General features: G+C 48.8%; 1 protein-coding gene across 2 annotated transcripts in view; it reads left to right on the top strand.

Annotated features, from left to right (window-relative positions):
- Positions 1-20,975, top strand: part of EXT2 (exostosin glycosyltransferase 2) — a 159,258-nt gene that overhangs the window by 101,301 nt on the left and 36,982 nt on the right. For both annotated transcript variants that reach the window (XM_062196270.1, XM_062196271.1), the window contains 2 exons: positions 5,965-6,154; positions 15,345-15,511. In XM_062196270.1, the coding sequence (XP_062052254.1) occupies positions 5,965-6,154; positions 15,345-15,511 (357 nt within the window). The remainder of the gene's footprint in view (positions 1-5,964; positions 6,155-15,344; positions 15,512-20,975) is intronic.

Genomic DNA, 20,975 nt, shown 5'->3' with positions numbered 1-20,975 from the left:
AAGCCGGAGCCTTGAGTAAATTATGGAGGTTTAAATTTGCTTGATTTCCTGCAGAAAGTGGGGTCAAGAGGTCCCAGACTGTAGACACTCTCTTTGGTCGACCAGCAGGGGGTCAGTTCTTAAAGGTATTTCAGAGGTGACTAAATGCCATTTTTGAAATATCCCCATCCAGTAAGTTTTTCCCTCTGGGGGTTAGTGTGTTGACCTTAACCCCAGTGTGGTGAAGTGTCCATGCGAAGCTCCACTCCCCAGTTAAGGCTGCCAGCCGGCATGCGCTCACTGAGCTCCAAGGCGAATGGGATCGTGGCTGAGGTGGGGAAAGGCAGCTGGCACAGATGCCTCCCTGCAGATCACTGTTTCCGACCCCTACAAAGAAACGTGAAGGTAGCCGCGCTGGTTTGTCAGCAGGGCGATACTCAGGAAAAAAGAAAGTTGCACAAGAAACAACCAAATGTGCAACTTAGCATTTCTGTCACTCCAGGCTTCTCCTCATTTGGCTTCAGCCTGCCTGTCTCTGACTTCCTCCCATTTCTGTTCTCTTTCCCTCCTCCTCGCAGCACACTGTTACCACGTCTTTGCATTTGCTTAGTTTGTCCACTGGCCGTGTGCGTGTATATACACAACACACACACACACACACACCTACACACATGCACATATTTACCTGACAGACAGATGGGCTGAGAGAAAGAGCTCCCATCCACTGCTTCACTCCTCACTCACCATGGCTGCTGCTGGGCTGCACCAAAGCTGGGAGCCAGGAACTCAGTCCATGTCTCTCTTGGGTAGCAAAACCCAGTCACCTGAGCCATCGCTGCTGTCTCCCGGTGTCCGCATTGTCTGAGAGCTGGAGTCAGGAGCCAGAGCTGGCCCTCCGATGGTATTCTGATGCCAGATGCTGCTGTCTTTACTAGCATCTCAGTTGCTGGCCAGCATCTGCCCCCCTCTCCACTCCGACTTTTTTTGACCATCCTTCTCCGTCTGACCCCTAGAATTCACTCACGTGTCGCCTCCTCAACTCCTCCAGGTAGACAGAGGTGATTGTGCACATCTCTGGCTTCACTTCATTCCTTAATACCTTGTGTCACCGCTGTTTACTTGGCCTTACAACTCATCTTCATACCTATCTCTTTCCCACCAGATTACAAGTCTTTTTGAGAGGAAGGAATGTGTTCATCTCTGTCTTTAACACTTTTCCAGGCTTATGGATATTTCCATGAAATGTTGGCTAAATTGGCTAAATGAGAACCAGAAATAATACTAGCAGGAATGCCTGCTGGATCCCTAATACCAGTGTTTTAGAGGTAAGAAGAATACAAATTGGGAAGAGCTATTTGTCTTTGACCATCATTCACAGAGTTCTGTGTCGAGCCATCTGTTAAGTGTTAGTGCACAGAATCCCATCGAATGGTCGTTACCCTGGAGGATAGGCACTGTCACATCCCCATGTCACGGACGAAGACTCTGTCGCTGGTGGACATGACTTCATATATCACAAAACCAGTAAATGGCAGGACCCCTATGCAAGTCCTCTGTTAACTATCCTGACGAAATCCCACACTCTTTCAGAGTCCTTTGTGTGGTGGGATTCGTGGTAAGTAACTTGGAAACTGAATTGAGCTGGAAATCACTTTGCAACTCACATCACTCATGTGAGTGTACTTCACCTGTTCACAGCCACACATCCTGAGGACGGACAGAGCGTGACCCACATCCTGTGCGTGGGGCTTGTGGGGTTTTTCGTTTGGTTTTGTGTTTGCCAGCTTTTTTGGATTCGCACCAGGCCCTGTGCTAGGTGCTGGGTGTGAGTGGCCCGTGCTATTTCGGAGCTTCTGGCACAGCTGATGCAGGGTGTTTAGGAAGAAGAAGTAGAGGTGGAGAACCAGGTAAAACCAGGAACTAAACACCTGACAGGGTAAAGAAGGAAAGGAAGGGGGATTTCACGCAGAATTCCCCTGCTGGAAGAGGCCTCAGGATTGCCTGGGATACCGCCGCCTCGCCAGCCCAGGCTTGGGCCTTGCAGAAAATGCAACCCAGAGAAATGGATCCTTACACAAGGCCAGCCATTTACCAAATGCTCCCGCCTGTGGGGTACCATCCGAGCATCACCTCATGTGCATTGAGTACTGCTACTTAGAGAGGCAGAGGCGGCTCAGGATGTCATAGACAGAGAAGCTGGGTGGCACGAGAGGTGCTTGGTCCCGGTTACCCTGCTGGGAAGCGAAACAACCTGGATTCAGATTGAGCACTCATGATTCCCATACTGACCCCAGATGCGCTGACTCACTTTTGAAGTCCTCTGTCTCCATCCCGGCGGCGTGTCCCACAGCAAGAATGGTGCCTGTCTCGCAATGACTTATCTGCCCAGTAGCCGGGACGCCGCCTCCTGCGTTCACCGCAGCTTCTGTATTTTATGGGAAAGTGTTGGCCGGACTTCAGGCCTCACTGGGCTCCTTTATGTGTTCCGTCTCCCCCACAGGCTGCCGTCTCCACTTCTCCAGTTTCCAGGCCCTGTTTGGGATGCAAGTGGGTAGTGTGGAAAAACTGAACATCAGGAGGAGTGACTGTCCACTTCCCAGCCAGCGATCCCCTCCTGCTGGCCCCCTTCCCTAACCATCCCCTTCCCAAGTGGAGCTGGCGCAGGAGATGACACCAGATCTGCTGTCTTGCTAGGGATTCTGGCTCCTTTTCCCAGGCAATGCCTTGAAATCAGAGCCAGGCTGCCTTTCAGGAGGTGCCTCAGTTACATTCCAGGGCATTCATTTTCTGTAACCAAGTTTTGCATCTCTAGGGGAATTTTCCTCTGCTCTTCATGTCATAAAGACATTTAAGTGTGTTGGCCTTCTCCCCCTTTCTCCCAAAGAACAGACCTCATTTTGTTGGAGTTTTAATAGTTTTTCCTTCTGTGTTAGCAGTGTATTTACCTTTGTAAATTTATGTGCACACTTAGTGTTATGTATTTGGGTGTTTTTATTGCATGTTTTCTCTGAAGTCATGGTGTTAGGGTGGGTTCTTGCCTGTTGACCCAGGTTCGATCACAAGGACCAAGAACTTGTAGGACTTTGGTCTTGGGTAAGAGCTGGAAGAAGCAACCTTTGGAGTCACTCGGGACTCCATTTGAGTGTCCTTGCAGGAGAGCACACGGAAACTCTGTCCCACTTCCATCTCTTCCAGGTTATGTAGCCTTGGACATCGCTAGCCGTGTCTGACCCTCCAGTCGGTTGTCTGTGAAGTAAGAACCAGGGACCACATCTGTCTCGAGGGTCGTGTGACTCAGGGTGAGGGAATCCATGTGAAGCACTGCGCGTGCACTTAGTGCATCTCAGCGTTTCACACGAGATGATCACGTGTGGGGAGATCCTGCACACTTCTCTTAAAAATTCTTTCTTGTTTCTTTTCCATTTACGCTGATCTTTCTTAAGAGAACATGGAAGGTATTGTGCCAAGAGGAGTAGGCGAGTGGCCTGGGGCTGGGGATTGAAGATAGACCGTGAACCATGCCTTGGGATTCGTTGTGACTTAAGCATAGGGCTACCTACTGATTTCATGAAAGTCAGCAAGAGGGGAAGAATAAGGTTTGGAGTAGACAACTTAAAGGAGTTCCTGAATCTGTAATCAGATGCTAGGGTCCACATACTAAAATGCAGACACCTTCCTAGGACTACAGCTCCGTGTCCGCCAGTGATGTCATGGAAACACAGGGTCAGCCCTGAGAAGATAACCTTTGCTATTGTGTCTCTCTGTTGTGAAATCTAATTACGGCATGTTGTGGACATTTTGGCTTTAATATCCTGATTACATTAGGACTCCAGGCATCCCACTCGGCCTCCTTGAGTTCCCAGCGCATGTGTACCCCATGTGTTTGTGTACATTTCCTACCCCGCGCTGTTCCATCTGGCGAGCAGCTGTTGTCATACACATGGTGATGGGTGTCCATCAGTGATATGGATGGGATGGACCTAGGACCCCGGGAATCCCAGAGAGGAAGGCAGCCAGAATGGCACTTAGGATGTTTTGTACAGATCCACTTTCTGGTGAAGATGGAGTTCAGTTCTAGGCCTTCCACAGGATAACTTATGGGTGTGAATGCAATTCGTGTCACTGAATTGTACTCTTAAAATTATTAAAATCACAAATGTCAAACTGTGCTTTACCACAATTTTTAAAAATTAACAATTAAAATACCAGAACTCTCACATACTTGAAATGGGTAGATTTTATGGCTTATGAATTATATAACAATAAAGCTGTTAAAAATGTAAGCACATTTTAATGATCTTTTCCTATTTATTATCAGTTCAAAAATAGTTTTGCTAACATTACTGTATGTAAATGATTTAGTTCTCTTAAATTCTTTAATGGTAAGAGATTTGAATTATTTTCATTTTACAAAAAAAAAAAAACATACAGAGAACTTTTAAAATTTTGCAGTGAACTCACATGTCCATCGTCAAAAAACTCAGGTTGTGAGAATTTCCCTCTTTATTTCTTTGGTTCAAAAGTCATGTGGCTTGATATGGTAGTAACAGTAGTTTTCTATCCTCATTCATTTGGGTTTTTTGTATTTGTCTTTTTTCTTTTTTTCACTTCACTGTGCTGGCTACTTTTTGGCCCCTCACATTCTTCTCTGAAATTCTGTACCTCTTGGGTCTTCTGTACTGAGAACTTGTTTAATTTCTTGGATAGATTCTGTTTTATCTTTTCCTGGAACCTCCTATTAAATGGATGTTGGACCTTCTGGGTTTTCTCATCTTTCCTGCTCACCTCTGTTTTTTATTCAAGACTGGAATATTTAATCTTTTTTGCCCTTCAATTCTGCTCTTTAGAAAAATTATTATTTTTTTTAGAAAAAAATTTAGACTATCATGTTTTTTTAATATCCAAGATTTCTTTCTGTTCCTTGATAGATCTTTTTAAATAAAAATAGTGATTTATTCCTATTTCATGGGTGGGAACCTTAGCTCCCTGAGGTTATAATCTGTCGGTGGTGCTTTAACTTCTTAGGGCTTCTTTTGTGTCTGTTTCCTCTGAGTTCCTCCCTTTGTTCCTCTGCTTTCTGTAGTTCATGCTCAAGATGCTCTTGAAATGTGTGTGAGTCTAGAATCTGTTCATGATTAAGAGGGGCACTCGAAAAAACTGGTCAGAGGTTCTCTGTGTGAGGCTGTGTGTTGCCGGGCCGGCTTCCCCCGTAAGCAGAGGGAGTGCCAAGCTAACCTTGTGGCCGCCAGCATTTGGGGAACAGAACGTGGAGGAGCGCCGCGGGGCGTTTGGAATGTAGATTTGTAACCTGCCCTTTCCTCCCCAGCGTGCCTGGGCGTCCCTGTCCAGAGCTCCACTTTCTGCAGAGAACGGTCCTCCCTTCTGCAGCTGTGGGCAGGGAGTACAGGCCGTGTTCCGCCTGGAAGCAGGGTGTGTGACTCTGGGTCTGTAACTGCTCCTGGCGTAGACTGTTCACCTGTCTTCCTGTTGTTAAACCTGTTCCTCCCCTTTCCTTTCAAGCTACCTGGTGAGTTTAACCCCTGGGCTTTTGTGGGGTCCCCAGGTTAAATGTGTTTGCCTTCCTGGCTCCACTCCTGGCAGGCACGGAGGTCTCCCTCTCACATCCGTATTCTGCCACCTCTTCTGCTTCTGGAAGATGTGAGTGTCCCTTGTCAGCAGGTGCCTCTGCTCTCATCGCTTGGTCCTTACAGATCTGTGTTCTTTTACATTCCACAGCTACGTTTGAGCGGGTTTGGGCAGGGAATGGACATAGATCCTCTGCTCCCTTTCCAGTGGTATCAGAGCCAAAGTGAACGGAAGGAAGTCCCTGCAAACAGGACCGGAGGACTTTGGATGGTTGCCCAGCTCTTAGATGGGTCGTGGTGAAGGCCACCGGATCCGCGCAGTGCGGGCTGGCTGATGATGCCGGATCGGCCCCTTTGTTCCAGCTCCTTCTCTGACCCACGCTGCTCTGTCCTCTTGCAGAAATGGAGCAGCGTGAGCAACCCACTCTTCCTCCCGCTGATCCCGCCACAGTCACAGGGGTTCACAGCCATCGTCCTCACCTACGACCGAGTGGAGAGCCTCTTCCGGGTCATCACGGAAGTGTCCAAGGTGCCGAGTCTCTCCAAGCTGCTGGTTGTCTGGAATAATCAGAATAAAAACCCTCCAGAAGGTAAGCAGTGTGCGCAGTGCTGTGCTCCGGGGAAGCCTGTTCGGGCGTCAGTGTACCTCTCAGCTGGTTTGATTTTGGATGGCCAAATTATTTGCATCCTTTGTTTTGAATGAATTTTCCTGTTTCGTCAACAACAATATTCTTTCTGAGGCAGCATGACCCCGATTTTCTCAGTCATCTCATTCCTGTTCTGGGGTGGCCGTAGAACTCCCGGGCCTGGCATACTCTGTGGCCGCAAGTGTTTGAGGGCCTGGGGATCAGTAGGATCAAAGGCTGTCAGCCTTGGGAAAACAGATCTCAGCTGACTTGTTTACATGAAAACTCAGTTTAAAAGGCATTCATTTTCTCCTTGCTTATCTCTGCTCTGATACTGTGCTCTCCTTCCCAAAAAAAAAAAAGAAAGAAAGAAAAAGGATGGCCTCCTTCTCATTGGGAAAGGCAGCAACAAAGCATGCCCTCCCTGTGCAGGCTCTCAGTCAGGCCTCACAGGAGCTCTCCCTAGAAGCCCCCACGGTTCATCCTGAATCACTGTCTGTCTTGCCTTGGCCACCCCTGTAATCGGCCGCCTGGCAGCCAGGGTTGAGAACTGTTTGATTAATTGGATTTGTTTTTAATTCAGGACGCATAGAGTATGTTCCACCTGCATTTAGTTTCTCATTCAGTCTGTCTATTACTGATCCTAATCCCAGGGACTTCAAAGCTCCTGCCATTTATAGCCTATTAAAGCCAGGAAGTTTCTGATGGATTAGAGTGAGGAATGAGTTTGAAGTTTGTAATGTGCACCACTGTCACCGATAAGGCCTGGTTTATTGCCTGACAGTAGTATCTGCACTTTTTATGGCTTGCCCCCTTTTCGTTGGTTATGCTGATGGAGGGATAGGCAGCCAGCCCCAGAATACCTTGGTAGAACCATAGTCAAGGCTGGAAATCAGAAATTTGCCTCAAGAAAAGCCTTTAGTTCCTCCTGCTAAATTTGAAAAGTTGTACTCAGTGGGATTTTGTTTTCTGAAAGAACCATGTACTTTTCCTTTTGGATTTAGGGAACCATAGTTTGAACAGATAAACTATTTCTTTTAAGATTTATTTATTTATTTGAAAGTCAGAGTTATACAGAGAGAGAAGGAGAGGCAGAAATAGAGACAGAGGTCTTCCATCTGCTGGTTCACTCCCCAAATGGCCGCAATGGCCAGAGCTGTGCTGATCAGAAGGCAGGAGCCAGGAGTTTCTTCCAGGTCTCCCGCATGGGTGGAGGGGCCCAAGGACTTGGGCCATCTTCTACTGCTTTCCTAGGCCATAGCAGAGAGCTGGATCAGAAGTGGAGCAGCCAGGACTGGAACCAGCGCCCATATGGGATGCCGGCGCTGCGGGCGGCGGCTTTACCCGCTATGCCACAGCCCCCAAATAACTCTTTTAAATGAAGGTCCTACACCATGCCCTGAGGCATAATTGCTGCTCTTTTCTTTTTTTAAGGAAAAGAGGCAGAAGAGAAAGATGTTGGCAGCACCTTGGAAGGGAGGAAGAAAGTAGCAAAGGAGGGAAAAGGTTGATGGAGGAAATTCTGAGGGCAGTGTGGGCGGGAACCTGGAGAAAGCCGCTCTGCCTGTTGGCTTGGCCTCATCAGTGCTGGTCACTTTGCCCCAGAGAGAAGTGAGCTGGATGGTATTTATACAAACCGGGTCATGTTCCAGAAGGCAGGCCTGGGCCTCTCCTCCGATGGGCAAAGGCAGCTCCCGACCTGCTGCGTCCACACGTGTGCCTGTGCTCCTGCATGCGGTGGCCACCGGCCAGAGTGAAGTCCTGCCCTCGCAGACAGAGTTTGCAAATTCTGGGGCTAAATGCAAAAGGGGCTTCACCTTATGAGCCCCCAGGCAGCCACTAGGCCGGAGGTGAGCTACTTGCCTGATTTGGGTCCCTGCTGGCGGGCAGGTATCATTGCAGACTGCAAGAAAGGAGATTTCCCCTCTACCTTGCTCTGTCTAAAAGCAGCAGTGCAAGCCCAGGCTTGGGAGCAGGGTGTTCAGTTTTAATTTTTGGTAGAGCCTGCTAAAATGTAGTGGTTACTTTTATGACCAAGATTTTAGTTTATTTTTAAAATCTGTTGGCTCTAGGGAGGAAAGAGAGCCCTTCGCTGATGAGGTCCTAATGTTGACACGTGTCACAACTGCCCGGCTGGTGTTTAAGTCAGAGCTCCCGACTCTGGCAGTGTGGTTGTTTGGGGATCACGTGAAACGTGCTTAATCTTCTGCGGGGTGTTTGTTCTGTTGGTAATTGGGGCTGTCAGCTCCGGTCCCCACGCCAGCAGAGGCATCTGATTTTTTGTGTATAGCATTAGTCACATACATATTTAAAAAAAAAAAAAAAGTAAGTCCAGGGCTTTGAAATATTAGAGGCGCAAAAATGATGTTTTTCACTTTCTCTACATTTACTAAAATAAATATTGTGGTTAACGTGTCTGCTGCCGGGAGGATTATGTAGGCAGAAACCTACCCACTCCCACTTTTTTTTTTTTTTAATCTCCAACCTAACCAAATGCTTTTTCTTTTGGTTACAGTTAAGTCTAAATTGCTGGGTTTGAAATTTAAGTAAATACTTAAGACTAGGCCATAGAAATTTCCAGGGCGCTTTCGTCATGTCGGTCTCAGGCTTTGGCGGAAGAAGAGGCGGGCCGCTGCCCTCCCCTCCCGACTCTGCACTTTCCACGCTGGGTGCATCCAGAGTTATTTGGCTTGGCCCCAAATAACTTGGAGCCGTTGCTCTGTGCACTGCAGGTAGGTGTAACTCAGCTTGCTGAGTTGACCCCAGGAGCAACCCCTCCACACAGGCTTCAAGCTGTGTTCGGCTCATCCTTAGCAAGCAGAGTGGGGATGGGCAGGCATGATGGATGGGTATTGCAACCAGAGGTAGAAGCAGCCGCTGCCTTTCTTTCCAGCCGAATTCTGGGACTGTGGGGAGTGAGGGTCCTGGGCACCAGCCATGCCCTGAGCAAGTCAGGCATTGGTGACGCCCTCTCTGGTTTGTTCGGACGCGATCTGATCATTTCCTTGGTGGCTGGGTGCAGCAGTGATTGGCAGGGCGGGCTTGTGGCGTCTTCAGTCATCTTGAGCGTTTTCTAGCACCTGTGCCAAGTCGCAGAGAAATTCCCTTTGCTCACATCTCACTTGGCACCCAGCACGGGGGGGAGAAAACGTTAATCAATGTACTTGTTTACAAATCTTCAATACAAAGAGTTTCTTTTCTTCTTTGAGCAGGACTAAAGCTCATACTGTGACATTTTCATGTCACCCAGCTCAGCTGTTTGTTTTTATAAATTCAGCAACATATGTGAAAAATCACATTTTCCAGGTTACTTTGTATGGATGGACAGTGACATTTGCCTGCCTGCTACAGACTCCCGGGATGAGACACAGCTATAGGGGTTTGCTGCAACGTGTGGAATTCAAAGGAAAATCAACCTCCTTCTAAGCGGAGCTCAAGAATTAGGGCCTGAAGATTTCTGGCTTTGACGATTTCCTTCTCATCCAGAGAGGTCACGCACATCCTCCTGTGCAGGCCTGTTCAAGTTATCAGTAGGGGAGTGGAGCCCACAGCACTTCACTAGAACCCTCTGTGAAGATAACAGTCCATCGTTACTATAGCTGTTTATTGCATGCCTTTTCTGTCCTGGGAATAGGAACTGTGTGAAGCGCTTCAGACAGTTTTTCTCTGGTCCTTACGACCTACCCATAAGGAAATTGTTACTGTCCCCATTTTACAAAAGTAAGAAAGGTAAAACAGATTGGTGGAGCAGTCTGCCTAAAGGACAAAGCCACAAATGGCAGAGACAGAAGCACCGTGAGGTGTCTCCGGATGCGGAGCGCCTGTGCTGTGCACTGAGCCCCTGGTGCCTACCTGGGTGGCCGTGTAGTGGCAGGGGAATCATCACGCTTTGTCCACGCTCGGATCTGGGACTGTAGTGCAGAACTAGATCTTTGTCAGGGGCTCAGAGACAGAAAACCTAGGGAAGGAAAGAAAAAAACCAACCAACCTCTTCTTCCTCATCTGTATTCCTCTTTCCTGCCCCACACTGCCTCCTCCCTCTCCTGTTCCAGTTCTCATTTTTTCCCAAGGTGCCTTTCCAGAATCCCAGAGCCACGTCAGGATGCGCTGTTCTGGGCACGGCCCTCACAGCAGCGCTGGCGCTGACCGCCCCGAAACGACACCGAGGCCTTCCGCCTCGCAGAGGCCTGTCTGGCTTGAAAAAGTGCAGACACGTGGGATTCCCTGCAGAGCCTGGGTCGCCAGTGTCAGTCTGGCTCACCGTGCAGTTGGAGCCTCCCCTTGCCAGAGCGGACTCAGAACAGGGAGATGTCACGGTAGTTCTCAAAAAGCCGCGACTCGTTCTACATTTGCGTCTGCACCCCGTATCGTCCTGCCTGGCTTTCGTCGCGCTCTCGAATCTTCCCATCAAAGACGTTACGGGGGCAAGTTAGTTCTTTATGGACCTTGGCTCGAGTGACTCCTGGGCTGTCTGTAGGTGAAGAATGTGGAAAGCTGTCTGGGGCGGACAGGCTGCACACACTCCCAAGTGAAAGTCCAGGACCCGCACAGTGCAGGCGCGCGTTTCTACTTAGCCGCAGCAGCCAGCCCCCTCCACGCGCTGCGGGAACACAAGGCCTATTAGTTGCCTCGTGGAATTCGCATGACAGAAACTCCCCATTCTCTGTCCCATCACCGTGTGAGGGCACTCTCAGGTTTAGAGAACCGGGGCAGGGGTTCTGTGATCCCAGGAGAGCGTGGAAGGCTTGCGCTGGGGCCATGCCCCTGGGTTGCCTTGGCGACAGACCAGCTCTAACAAGCACCACCTTACCACCACTTGCCAAGGGCCAAGCAAATCCTCTGGTTCTGGAAATAGACACAGTCTGAGAAGGGAGAGCACGGCCCCCAGGCGGTCAGCGTCTCCGGCGTGGTGGGCAGTCCGCCCGCACAGGGAGATGGCGTCATTCCCCCTTCCTAGCTTACGAAGCACTTCTTGGCGCTTGACGTGTTCAGGGTCATGTTTCTTGTGAGTGGTGGACCCAGGCTCTGAAGCTGTTTCCTCTCTCTCTGTGATCTGTTACTGCCTCATGGAATCCCTGGTTCTCTTGTTGGGGCATTTTGTTTAGTCGCTCACCTGATTTCAAGTGGAAATCTGGCCTCAGTGAGTATATTTAAAGTAAAAGCCATGTGTTGTTGAAGCATTGAATGTCGGCTTATGCCATCAGAGTCTGTACCTCTTTTGAGTCTGAACCAGTTTCCCTGTTGCGTGCAGCCAGCCATTGGTCATGGCTCTAACTCCAGAGGCCGTGGAGAACAAGTCCCTTTTCACCTGATAACCTGTCTGATATCCAGAGTGTATTAGTCAAGGTTCACCTAGCAGACAGAAGCCGCACATAGGAATTTGAACAGGAAAAATTAGCTCTGAACTTGTAACGGGATTTTTCTGCCACCCACAGAACTGCGCAGGACGCTGCCCAGGGGGTGTGGAATTGCCTGGTAAACTGGCAGGCACTTCAGGGGAGCTCACCTGGAACCGCCCTGGAGGAGCTGGGCTGACTTGCTGGGAGGGGCATTCATAGAACTCGCTGGAAGCTGCCAGCAGGGGTGCTGTTAAATTCACTGGGATTGGGGCCAGCGCTGTGGCATAGTGAGCTGGGCCTCCGCCTGCGGCACTGGCTTCCCACATGGGTGCCGATTAGTGTCCCGGCTGCCCCTCTTCTGATCCAGCTCCCTGCTATGGCCTGGAAAAGCAGTGGAAGATAACCCAAGCACTTGAACTCCTGCATGCACGTGGGAGGCCCAGAGGAAGCTCCTGACTCCTGGCTTCAGATCAGCCCAGCTACAGCCGTTGCGGCCATTTGGGGAGTGAACCAGCAGATGGAAGACCTTTCTTTCTGTCTCTCCCTCTCTCTGTAACTCTACCTCTCAAGTAAATAAATAAAATCTTTTGGGACGGCACTGTGGCGCAGCAGGTTAACACCCTGGCCTGAAGCGCCGGCATCCCATATGGGCACTGGTTCGAGACCCAGTCGCTACACTTCTGATCCAGCTCTCTGCTATGGCCTAGGAAAGCAGTAGAAGATGGCCCAAGTCTTTGGGCCCCTCTACCCATGCGGGAGACCTGGAAGAAACTCCTGGCTTCTGATCAGCACAGCTCAGGCCGTTATGGCCAATTGGGGAGTGAACCAGCAGATGGAAGACCTCTCTCTTTCTCTCTCTTTCTCTTTCTTTCTCTCTCTCTCTCTCTCTCTGCCTCTCCTCTCTGTGTAGCTCTTTCAAATAAATAAATAAACCATAAAAGATAAATAAATAAAATCTTTTAAAAATAAATACAAATTTTTTAAAATATTCACTGGGATTGGGGTGCCTAGACCCTGTGGGCAGGTGCCCCCAGCAGTGCTGTATACTTGCAGGAGGGGAGTGCCACTGTCTGCCTGCCTGCTGGCAAGTCCTGCGAGAGCAGGAAGCAAGGAAGGTGCACCAGGAACAGGAAGAAGCGCCCTTCCCTCCCGCTCCCCCCGGGGTCCCTCTGGTGCTCTCTGCTGACACCGCTCCACACTGTGCCAGCACCACAGCAGGCGAGGAGGCCTGGATCCGAAGCGGAGCGGCAGCGGGCCGGTAGCTGGCGTGCTGTTTCTTTCTTTTATTGATTTATCTATTTATTTGACAGGTAGAGTTAGATAGTGAGAGAGAGACAGAGAGAAAGGTCTTTCTTCCTTTGGTTCACCCCCTGAAATGGCCACCACGGCTGGAGCTGCGCCGATCCGAAGTCAGGAGCCAGGTCCTCCTGGTCTCCCATGGGGGTGCAGGGGCCCAAGCACTTGGGCCATCCTCTACTGCCCTCCTGGGCCACAGCAGGGAGCTGGACTGGAAGAGGAGCAACCGGGACTAGAACCCAGCGCCCATATGGGATGCCGGCACTGCAGGCAGAGGATTAACCAAGTGAGCCATAGCGCCAGCCCCTGGCATGCTGTTTCTTTAAGCATCCTGCAGGACCCTGGGTTCAGGTGCCTCCTTCCAGACTGTTTTCCAGGGTTGTGGCACTTCCCAAATCTCAGCACAGAGTCTAGCACAGCCCTTCTGAAGGTGTGAGCCAGGTACTATGGCCATCCCTGTCCCTTTCAGGGGGCCTGGGAGCTTGAATTCTTTTCGTAATATTCCTAGGGCATCACTTCCCTTTCCCGCTCTTTGGTTCTCTCACAAGAGCGCAGTGGGATTCTTCCAGAGTCCACGCGATGGGAAGTGACATCGTCACTCCAGTGGCTGGTGGAATGACTGTGTGCTGTGGGTCCCTCTGTTTCCCAGTGTCCTCAGTTGGCATTTCTGATACAATAAATGATGATTGTGTGTGTGTGTGTGTGTGATGTAAGCAGAACCTCTTAGAGATTCCCAGTGATTTTTAAGAGTATAAAGGAATCCTGAAACCCAAAGGTTACAGAACCACTGGTTGAGTAGCTAAGGCTGTGACTCACTGTATTTTAGATATTGTAATTTAATCTTGTTTTTGTGAGGATTCGAGAACAGTAGATATATGACCAGAGTTGTATTTTTCTACAGAAGAGAGTGGGAAGAAAACAAGAATAGGGATGATTGCTGGAGGCAGCTGTCAAACATTCCTAGTTTTGTTCCAGTTCTCTAAAAACACAGATGCAATTCTCAAAGCAGTGGCTGGTACAGGTCCTCTATCATTTATTAGCTGTGTGTCACTGGGCAAGTTACCTAACCCCTCTGAGCCATGCGATTTCCACTTTGTAAATAGTTCCTGCCCTCTAGGGCTGTCAGGAGGATTGAATGACAGCGCACCCGTGGAGTACGGAATATGCTTATTCTCTCTCTCTACTTATTCGTATCCTGAGAAAAAGGGACTTAAAATCCCATAGATCATGCAGAAGTCAGGTCTCCAGTCTGAGTCTTGTGGCCATGCCTTTATTCCAAAGATATTTATGGATGGCATGCCTGCAGGGAAGCTGGAATTAGCTGTTGTTGAATGCACCAGCCCCTGGGATCCATTTCTTTGGTCTCTGGTTCAGCCTGTTCCCAAGGGATGCTTCTGTTGGCCCCTTTTTTAAGGCGCTGTGCGAATGTCTTCTGTAACCAGGGAGCCCCTCATTCGCACAGAGCCCTTCCAAGACAGAGGGAGCACCCGAAGATAACACTGTGAAACAGGCAGAGGTGAGCTCTCTTCCCTACCGTCAGCTGAGACAGCCTTTCCTCCTTTTGCCTCTGCCTGGCTTGCTTCTCCTTCAGCGTTGTGACAGGGTGACCACAGCATCTGGGGGCTCTGAGGCCCACACCGGCTCTCCTGTTCTCACTTGACAAAGGTGTGAAGAACAGACTTTCCCTGTGAGGGGCCCTGAGGTCTACAGGCCTGGGTGCTATGCCAAGGAGGTATTAATTTCATGCTGTGCTAAATGTAACATTCAGAAACAAAGAAGCTGTGGTTAAATGGCCCCAGTCATTTTAAAGTAGGAGGGGAAGAGCTGGAAGGCAAGTCACGGGGCGGTGTTGCTTTGGTATACTAGGAAATCCCACATAATTGGACATAGAAATCTGATATTTACTCTGTCAATTGGTCGTGATGAGAAACCGAACCTAGCGAATCGGGGGGAGGGGATAAAGTGCCAGGTTAAGAAAGCCACACACATTCAGTGAGCGTCCTCGTGGTGGGGGGGCTTAGCAGCATGGACCGTTGATGGTCCTTGCACTGTGGGGGTGGGCACAGCGGGCAGCGTCTTCAGCCTGTGCTCTGTGTCCTGGCCCAGCTGGAGGTGTGCCAGCCTGAGCGTTTTGCAGAGTATTTACCGGAAGTAGTTGCATTCTGACAGCAAAGCCGTGGTCCTGAGAACGAGGTGATACCACTCTCTATCTTTCTGTCGCTGTGGGCGTGGCCCAGTCAATTTGCTTCTCTGCCTCTCATTTGGGAGTGGAAGCCACTTAATTCCTTCTGCGGTAAGACAGCAGTGAGAATTAGTCGTGTAGTGAGGCTCTAGAGAGGTGTGAGTGTGTGAGTGTGTTGCCATGGTAACGTGACATTCGCACCATGGACTCCCTGGGTGTGATGAGGGCCGGGGCATCAGTAGACTCTGGCGTCTCGTTTGGGACACGATGCCTTCACCACCATGTCATTTCTCGGGCGGTGGGAGAGTAGTAAGTACCTTGTTTGTCCTTTTTCCAGAGTCTCTCTGGCCCAAAATCCGGGTCCCGTTAAAAGTCGTGAGGACCGCTGAGAACAAGCTGAGCAACCGCTTCTTCCCTTACGACGAGATCGAGACGGAGGCCGTGCTGGCCATCGACGATGACATCATCATGCTGACCTCCGACGAGCTGCAGTTCGGCTACGAGGTGAGGAGCGTGCACGCAGTATGTCTACGTGTCTGCCGTGCGCTGCCAGCCACGGCTTGTCTCTCCTAAAACACAGCACTCCATTTCCCTCTGTGCACTCCCAGCGTCTGAAATCTCCTGGCAGAGCTCGGAAGCCGGGCCTCCGCGGGTGAATCATGGGAACCTTCTCCCATAATGCTAACTGTGCGCGCCACCAGTTTGGGAAACTCCCAGGGAGAGTCCCAGGGGACATTTTCCAAAGAGCATCAAGAGCATTTAACAGGCACTTAATCGATGTCTCCTCGGATAGCACTTCCCCTGCCGTGAGCAGCTGGGGCAGCGCAACAATAAAAACATCAGTCAGCGCCGAGGCCGGCGACACTGACAAACAGAAAGCAGGCCGTGCTGATGGCTCTCCTCCTGGCCCTTGGAGTTCGAAGCGGAGGGGCCGGCTGCCTGTCTTCAGGGAGAAACAGTCCCCATCACCGGTCCTTCACTGTGGCTGATGGATTAGGCTGGGTTCAGGGGTTAAGTATGGAGACCAGGAAAGGTCTCCCCAGGGGAAAGTGCCAGAGCCCGGGCCTGGTGAAAAGCAATAGGAATTGATGAGGCCTGTCAGGCAGGATGTCCACGAGATGCAGGATGGCGACAGGCAGGGGCCCGCAGCGGCAGGGTGGAACGGCGGGATCAGACTGAAGGCCAGCGAGTGTGAGAGCCACAGTCAGCCACCGCCGGCGCCGAGCGGACCGGAGAAACCACCCTCCTCGGGCTACCCTGCCTTGGGAAGGGAGGTGACCATTTTACTGACGTCACTCAGAATGTGTTGCCTTTGGAATTTCTAAGAAATCGTGAAATTGTATTAAATGAAACTGTATCTGTCACGCATTCAGACTCTTAAATTGAGGTGGCTTTGAAGGGGAAGAACCAATCACACCAACACCATCACCACAATCACCAGCAAAAGTTAGGCGCTCAAGTGTCCGCAGTGTTTTTCACACAGCTCTGTCTGAGTGTCGAGGAAGTTGTCACATGGTAGACTCTTGGGTGAGACTTGGGTTGATGTAGCTGCTGGCCAGGGAAAGCCATGAGAATAGCTAATGAAGCCTCCATTCATCTCTCTGGGGCCCATTCATGAGAGCTGAGTTGCACGTCACGTCTAGGGTTGTGGATGACATTTAATAAGCTGTCACTGCCAGTGTTTTGGGGAGGTAAATAGCCTACTTGCTTCTCTAGCTAAGTCGTCGTGAGAAAACTAGTTCCTTTTCTGTCATGGTTTTTCCTCTTCATGGCATAGAATGACTTCAGGCGCTACTGTGTGTTAGCGTTTGTGACAATAGCGAGGTTGAGGTCTCCTGCATATTGAAACCTGGGTTCTCTTTCAAACTCGAGTTTGTCCCCAACAAGAGTTTGTGGAGAGCCGGAGCTGGACTGACCTCCTCTTCCCAGTGGCTGCCTGTGTGAGGTTCCACGTTACTTCTAGAAAAGGAATGCACCTCAGGGGAGCGAGATCGGGAGCCGAAGTCTCATGAATCGGTGGGAGGAACAGCTTTGACAGCCACCGCCGGTGAACAGCTACTACGTTCCTATCAGAGATCTGGCCCCACAACCACCAGGCGTGACTTGTTTTTCCTCACGCTATACTGAAAAGCCGCGAGGTTAGATAGTTTGCCTAACATCACAGAGCCCATCAGGGGAAGAGTTGAGACTTAAATCCAAGTTTCTCTGCCACTGTGCTGTTCTCCCCGAGATCTGCCACTGGATGCCGTAGTCAGAGACCTCCAAGCCTCCCAAGTAGCACTTGGAGCCATCCTTGTATTGTGTGCCTGTAACTAAATTCTCTCAGGGCTGCCATTGGTGCTTTACGGTCTTTGTAAAGTTATTTTTGGCATTACTAGTATCTTTTTTTTTTTTTAAGATTTATTTATTTATTTGAAAGTCAGAGTTACACAGTGAGAGAAGGAGAAGCAGAGAGAGAGAGAGAGGTCTTCCATCTGCTGGTTCACTCCCCAGATAACTGCAATGGCTGCAGCTGTGCTGATCCAAAACCAGGAGCCAGGAGCTTCTTCCTGGTCTCCCATGTGAGTGCAGGGCCCCAAGGACTTGGGCCATCTTCCACTGCTTTCCCAGGCCACAGCAGAGAGCTGGTTCGGAAGTGGAGCTGCTGGGTCTCGAATTGCTGCCCAGATGGGATGCTGGCACTGCAGGTGGCGGCTTTACCCACTATGCCACAGTGCTGGCCTCACATTACCAGTATCTTAATTATTCCATTCACAATTCTGTTATGACATGTGAAAGAGACTGCTGCTTTTGCTATTTAGGAGGGACTTTTCTCTCCTGAAGAGGGTACTTAGTTTGTTGTTAATCCAGAAGAGCAGAAGATGATGGTTCCCTGAATTCCTGCTTATTTTTAAAAAAATACATTTATTTTATTTATTTGAAAGACAGAGTTACAGAGAGAGGTAGAGACACACAGAGAGAGAGAGAGATCTTTCTTCTGCTGGTTCACTCCCCAAATGGCCATCATGACCAGAGCTGAGTCTATCCGATGCCAGGAGCCAGGAGCTTCTTCCGGGTCTCCCACGTGGGTGCAGGGGTCCAAGAACATGGAGCATCCTCCACTGCTTTTCCTGGTGCATTAGCAGGAAGCTGGATCAGAAGTGGAACAGCCACAACTCAAACCACTGCCCATATGGGATGCTGGTGCTGCAGGCCTGGGCTATAGCCCACTGTGCCACAGCGCCAGCCACCTGAAATCCTGTTTCTGTGCCAATGCCTAGGTTTACTTTTTATACAGGAATTGGGAGCAGACTTACACTGATTGAACAAATGAATTAATTAGTTAATAAAAATATACATTTCAGGGGAGTTATGTTGGAACCTAGATCTGCTTCTTTGTGGCTTTTATCATAGTCTGTTGGGATTATATCTGTGTTGTTCACTCCTGTCATCCTTTGACACTCAGCTCAATTGTTGCCATATCAAAGAAGTTTCTGAAAGTTCCATCTAGGTTAGAGTCAGAGCATTCTGTACCTCTTTGCAGTCAAATCATTGATTATGAGTTATGTTATTTAGTATCTTCTCTTTCTTATAGAATGTGATCAGCGTAGGGCAGAAACCATAGCTGTCTTATTTGTTGGTAACTGAGCCTCACCCAGTTCATTACATTCAACAGTTACTGAGTAATATTTGATGAGTGAATAATCTCCATCGTGGACATGCACAGGAAAGATGTGAAACAGATCATGGTGGCCTGCATGCCCTTCTGCTTTGCCGTGATAGGCAATCTGGGCACAACCATTTTGAAAGGTTTGGAGTTTAAAATATTAAACAGGTATCTACCATTTGAGCCAGCCATTCTTCCTATGGGCATCTGCCCTAGAGAAATAAAAACATAACGGCTACACAAACACTTACACGCTGATATTTTTAACAGCTTTTGTTTTAATGGCCAAAAACTGGAGGAAAAACGATGTCTATCAACACGCCCATGAATGAACAATTGTGGTATATCCATGCAGCTGTAGAACACAACAGCGCGATGAATGAAAATGAGCTATTGGTCCATGCAGGACTGTGGATGTTTCTCAAACTCACTATGCTAAGTTAATGAAGCAAGATGAAAAAGAACACGCTTTGTGATTCCATGTACATAGGACATTTTACCCCCACAGTGATGGAAGGGCCAGTGGTTGCCCGGAGAAGAGGTGCAAAGGGTCGGACTACGAAGGGCAGCCAGGAAGAATAACAGGGGGGCTCGGAAAGGCTTTAGGGGAAATGGATACATTTATCATCTTACTTGAGGTGATGGCTTTACTGATGTACCCAGATGTCAAAGTACATCAAACTTACACACTTTAAATAGGGTCCGTTTTATTGTTTATCAGCTATATTTCAAAAAAACATAAAGGAAATATTTTTGCAGTAGCATAAAAATGAAATACTTGAAAATTTTTAACAAAATGTTACATTATGTTCAGTGGAACCTACACATTGCTGAGGGAAATAGAAGTACAACATCAAACTTGGAAAGACATGCTATGCCTATGGACTTACCATGGTTAACATGTGAATTCTCTCCTGATTGTTCTGTAGACTCAAAGCAATCACAGTTGCAAATCAGAAGACTTTTTTGTTGTTGGGACTGACAAGCTAGTTCTAAATTTGTAATAGGAATACAACAGATCTGAAAAAAAAATCCAAAGCAATTTTGAAAAAGAACAAAGTTACAGAATTTACACCATCTAAAGTCTTCCTGTAAAGCTACCCTAATCAGGATATGTGGTATTTGGGTAAATTTAAGCACATAGGTCAAGGATACAGAAAAAAAGGTCCATAAGTAGGCCACATCTGGACGAGGGAACTTTAAAAAGTTAATAGAAAATGGAATTAAAAGGTAAGGCAGGGGGCTGGCGCTGTGGCATAGCGAGTAAAGCCGCTGCCTGCAGTGTCAGCATCCTATATGCCTGCCGGTTCGAGTCCCAGCTGCTCCACTTCCAATCCAGCTCTCTGCTTTGGCCTGAGAAAGCAGTGGAAAATGTCCCATGTCTTGGGCCCCTGCACCCATGTGGGAGACCCGGAAGAAGCCCCTGGCTCCTGGCTTCAGATCAGCACAGCTCCAGCTCTTGTGGCCAGCTGGGGAGTAAACCAAAGCATGGAAGACCTCCCCCCCTCTCTCTCTCTGCCTCTGACTTTCAAATAAATAAATAAATCTTTTAAAAAAAAATAAATAAATAAAGCAGGAGCACTGGGGAGTATCTGTAATGGCTCGGCTGAGGCTGGGAGCCAGGAATTCATTCCAGGTCTCCCTTGTGGGTGGCAGAGACCAAAATACTTAAACCATGATCTACGGCCTCCTAGGACCTGCATTTGCAGAAACCTGGAATGGATAGCACAGCTTGGACCTGAACCCAGGCATCTGACAAGGGATGCAAGCATCCCAAGTAGTGTTCAGCTGCTGCACCAAACACTCCCCCTAACCAGGAACTCTCTAACACTCTTTTGTGTGGTTAGTTAATTTTCAACCAAGGAGGCAGCCCAGTCAGTTCCATGTGGACAAAACAAACAATGTTTTCACTGAACAGTGCTGGAACAAACTGATAGCCATCTGTTAAATATATATATTATCTATTATATATATGACCCTACCCCATAATGTATAGAAAATTTAACTCCAAATGGATCCTAGTCCTGAATGTAAGAACTAAAAGTATAAAACTTCTTGAAGAAAACCTTTATGTCCTTGGGCTAGACAGTATTTCTTAATTAGGTCTCAAATTGTATGACTTATAAAAGAAAAAAAATGGATCAGTTGGTCTTCATCAAAATTAGCAACACTGGGAAAAAAGACACTTCTAAGAAAATGAAAAAACAAGCCATAACTGGGAAAAGTATTCTCAAAACATGTGTGTGATAAAATCTTACGTATCAGTCAGCTCTTTGTTACTACAGCAAAATGCCTGAGATAAGCTACTTGTGAGTAATGAGG

The sequence above is a fragment of the Lepus europaeus genome, chromosome 7, assembly GCF_033115175.1.
Source record: "Lepus europaeus isolate LE1 chromosome 7, mLepTim1.pri, whole genome shotgun sequence".
NCBI lineage: Eukaryota > Metazoa > Chordata > Mammalia > Lagomorpha > Leporidae > Lepus > Lepus europaeus.
Note: the sequence above shows the minus strand (reverse complement) of the source record. Positions and strands in the feature narration are given on the sequence as shown.